The sequence below is a fragment of the Propithecus coquereli genome, unplaced genomic scaffold (genome assembly GCF_000956105.1).
Source record: "Propithecus coquereli isolate 6110/MARCELLA unplaced genomic scaffold, Pcoq_1.0 Scaffold10, whole genome shotgun sequence".
NCBI classification, from domain to species: domain Eukaryota; kingdom Metazoa; phylum Chordata; class Mammalia; order Primates; family Indriidae; genus Propithecus; species Propithecus coquereli.
In genome coordinates, this window is record NW_012133858.1 from 8,481,854 (window position 1) to 8,484,047 (window position 2,194).

Consider the following 2,194-nt stretch of genomic DNA (forward strand, 5'->3'; position numbering starts at 1 on the left):
GGGCAACAGAGTGAGACTCTGTCTCAAAAAAAAAAAAGAAAAAAAAAAAATTTACAAGTGAAGTAAAATAAAAATATTTTTAGATAAAGTCTAAGAATATTTACCATTAAGAAACCACTGTTGAAAAAACAAACCATGGGCTCTCACTAAAATGTATTTTGATATTTGAGGGACATTTTGCTTTTTACAGAGTTCTGCTAGCACATAGAAGATAGAAGCTAGAGAAGCTAAATTTTCTACAATAAGCAAGACAGTCCAATACAACAAATAACTGTCCAATCCAAATGCTCTTGTTATTGATCCACTGAGAAACACAGAAAAAAGAAGATATAAATAGAATGATAAACAAACAAAAACTGTATAACATGTGAGTTAACTGTTAAAAAAAAAAATAAAAATGACTAAATTTGGGAGTATAAAAATGAAACAGAAGTAAAATACTAGAAAGAGCATGATTAGAATTAAAGCTTCCTAAGCCTGTCTGTCATAGCAGAACTATAGATCAGTTTTAGTGTAAAACTGTCTGGATAATTGCAACGTAAACACATAGACAAATTTACAATAAAAAGAGAAGAAAAGATGAGGCAAATATCAAGCAAAAAAGGTCAGATAGCCATATTAATATCAGAAAATACATATTCTAGGACAAAAACTATTATTATAAAGAGAGTCATTAGATAATTATAAAATTATATGTACCTAATAACACAGTTTCAAAAGATTAGAAAAAGCTAATGCTACAAGGACAAACTGCTAAAACCACCATCATTTTGGACAACTTTAAAAACCTTTTTTAACAACAGATCAAGCAAACAGATTAAAATATAAATAAGTATATATAAGTAACAAGCTTGAGTTGCTACTACACACAGAGAATCTTGCATTCAACAAATAGAGAATACTTTCCTCAAGCACATTTATAAAACTGACCTCCTGTAAGAATATCAAACTGTCAAAAGAAAATCTATCATCCAGAAAATGTTCTCTGACCAACACTATAAATCTACAAGATGTAAAATGTTAAGAAGATAACTAAGATATACCCATAATTTTATGATATAAAAAATAAAAAAAACCACTTAACAATTAATAGGTCATAGTGAAAATAATAAATTATCTTGATTAACATATCTTACCGATATAATACGATCTCCTTTTCTGAGCTCTCCACTTAGATCAGCAGGTCCTCCAGCCAAGATAAAGGAAATAAATATTCCTTCTCCATCCTCACCTCCTACAATGTTGAAACCAAGGCCTGTTGAACCACGATGAAGAACAACTTTTCTAGGTTCCCTAAAAATTAAAAAAAAATTTATTTATACCTTGGACATTTTACATAAAACCTGACATTCCATCAGTGAGAACTACTTGTTAATAATGCTTACATTACCAAACTATAAAGAAAGCTAGGTGAAATATAAACAGTTTTTCCAAAACAGTGGGATAAAGAGATTCTTTGTAAGCCTAGAAATTAGGCTTAGAAATCAAATGGAAAAAAATCTGATTTTACATAAAAGCTAAAAACCTGTGTTATAAAACAAAAATTAAACGAAAACAAAAAAGAAAAAATAATGTGGAAATTAAAGAAATAATAATATGAAGAGCCTATCAAGAAAATACATACTCATGAAAAGTTGTTGCACATACTTTATTGCCTACGAAAGAGTCACTCCCCCTACTACTGCTTAGATGTTTAAAAGCAGTTATCCTTTTGTTTTAGAGAAGGTAGGTCCTTTCTCCAATCTCAAGGGGATGAATCATAATTAGCCTAAACAAGTCACGGCAATCTCATTCCTCTTTGCTATGATGAGGGTGTGGCCCCAATCTGACCTCTAATAAATGAAGGGAAATTTTATTGTCATTTCCCTAAGAAAGACAGACCCTAACAAGGACAAATCACCTTTTTTGCTATCCTTCCCCCTCAAAAAACCTACACACAAACTACTGGTTTGGACACATTACAATCATGAACGTGAGAAATCAAGAGTATACCAGACACACTATGGGCCTAAGGTTGTTATATGAACCTTGCAATTTCCTATACCACTATCAGTGACTTATTTATTAATTATTGCTTTTCATCAATTCTAAGATGCACCTATTTCTTTCCTCACATTTAAAATCTCTGATGGTCGGCCGGGCATGGTGGCTCACGCCTGTAATCCTAGCACTCTGGGAGGCCGAGGCGGGCGGA

General features: G+C 31.9%; 1 protein-coding gene across 7 annotated transcripts in view; it reads right to left on the reverse strand.

The window, feature by feature from the left end:
- DLG1 (discs, large homolog 1 (Drosophila)) overlaps positions 1-2,194 on the reverse strand; it is a 277,439-nt gene that overhangs the window by 90,906 nt on the left and 184,339 nt on the right. For all 7 annotated transcript variants that reach the window (XM_012641549.1, XM_012641583.1, XM_012641575.1 and 4 more), the window contains one exon: positions 1,137-1,293. In XM_012641549.1, coding sequence (XP_012497003.1) covers positions 1,137-1,293 — 157 coding nt within the window. The remainder of the gene's footprint in view (positions 1-1,136; positions 1,294-2,194) is intronic.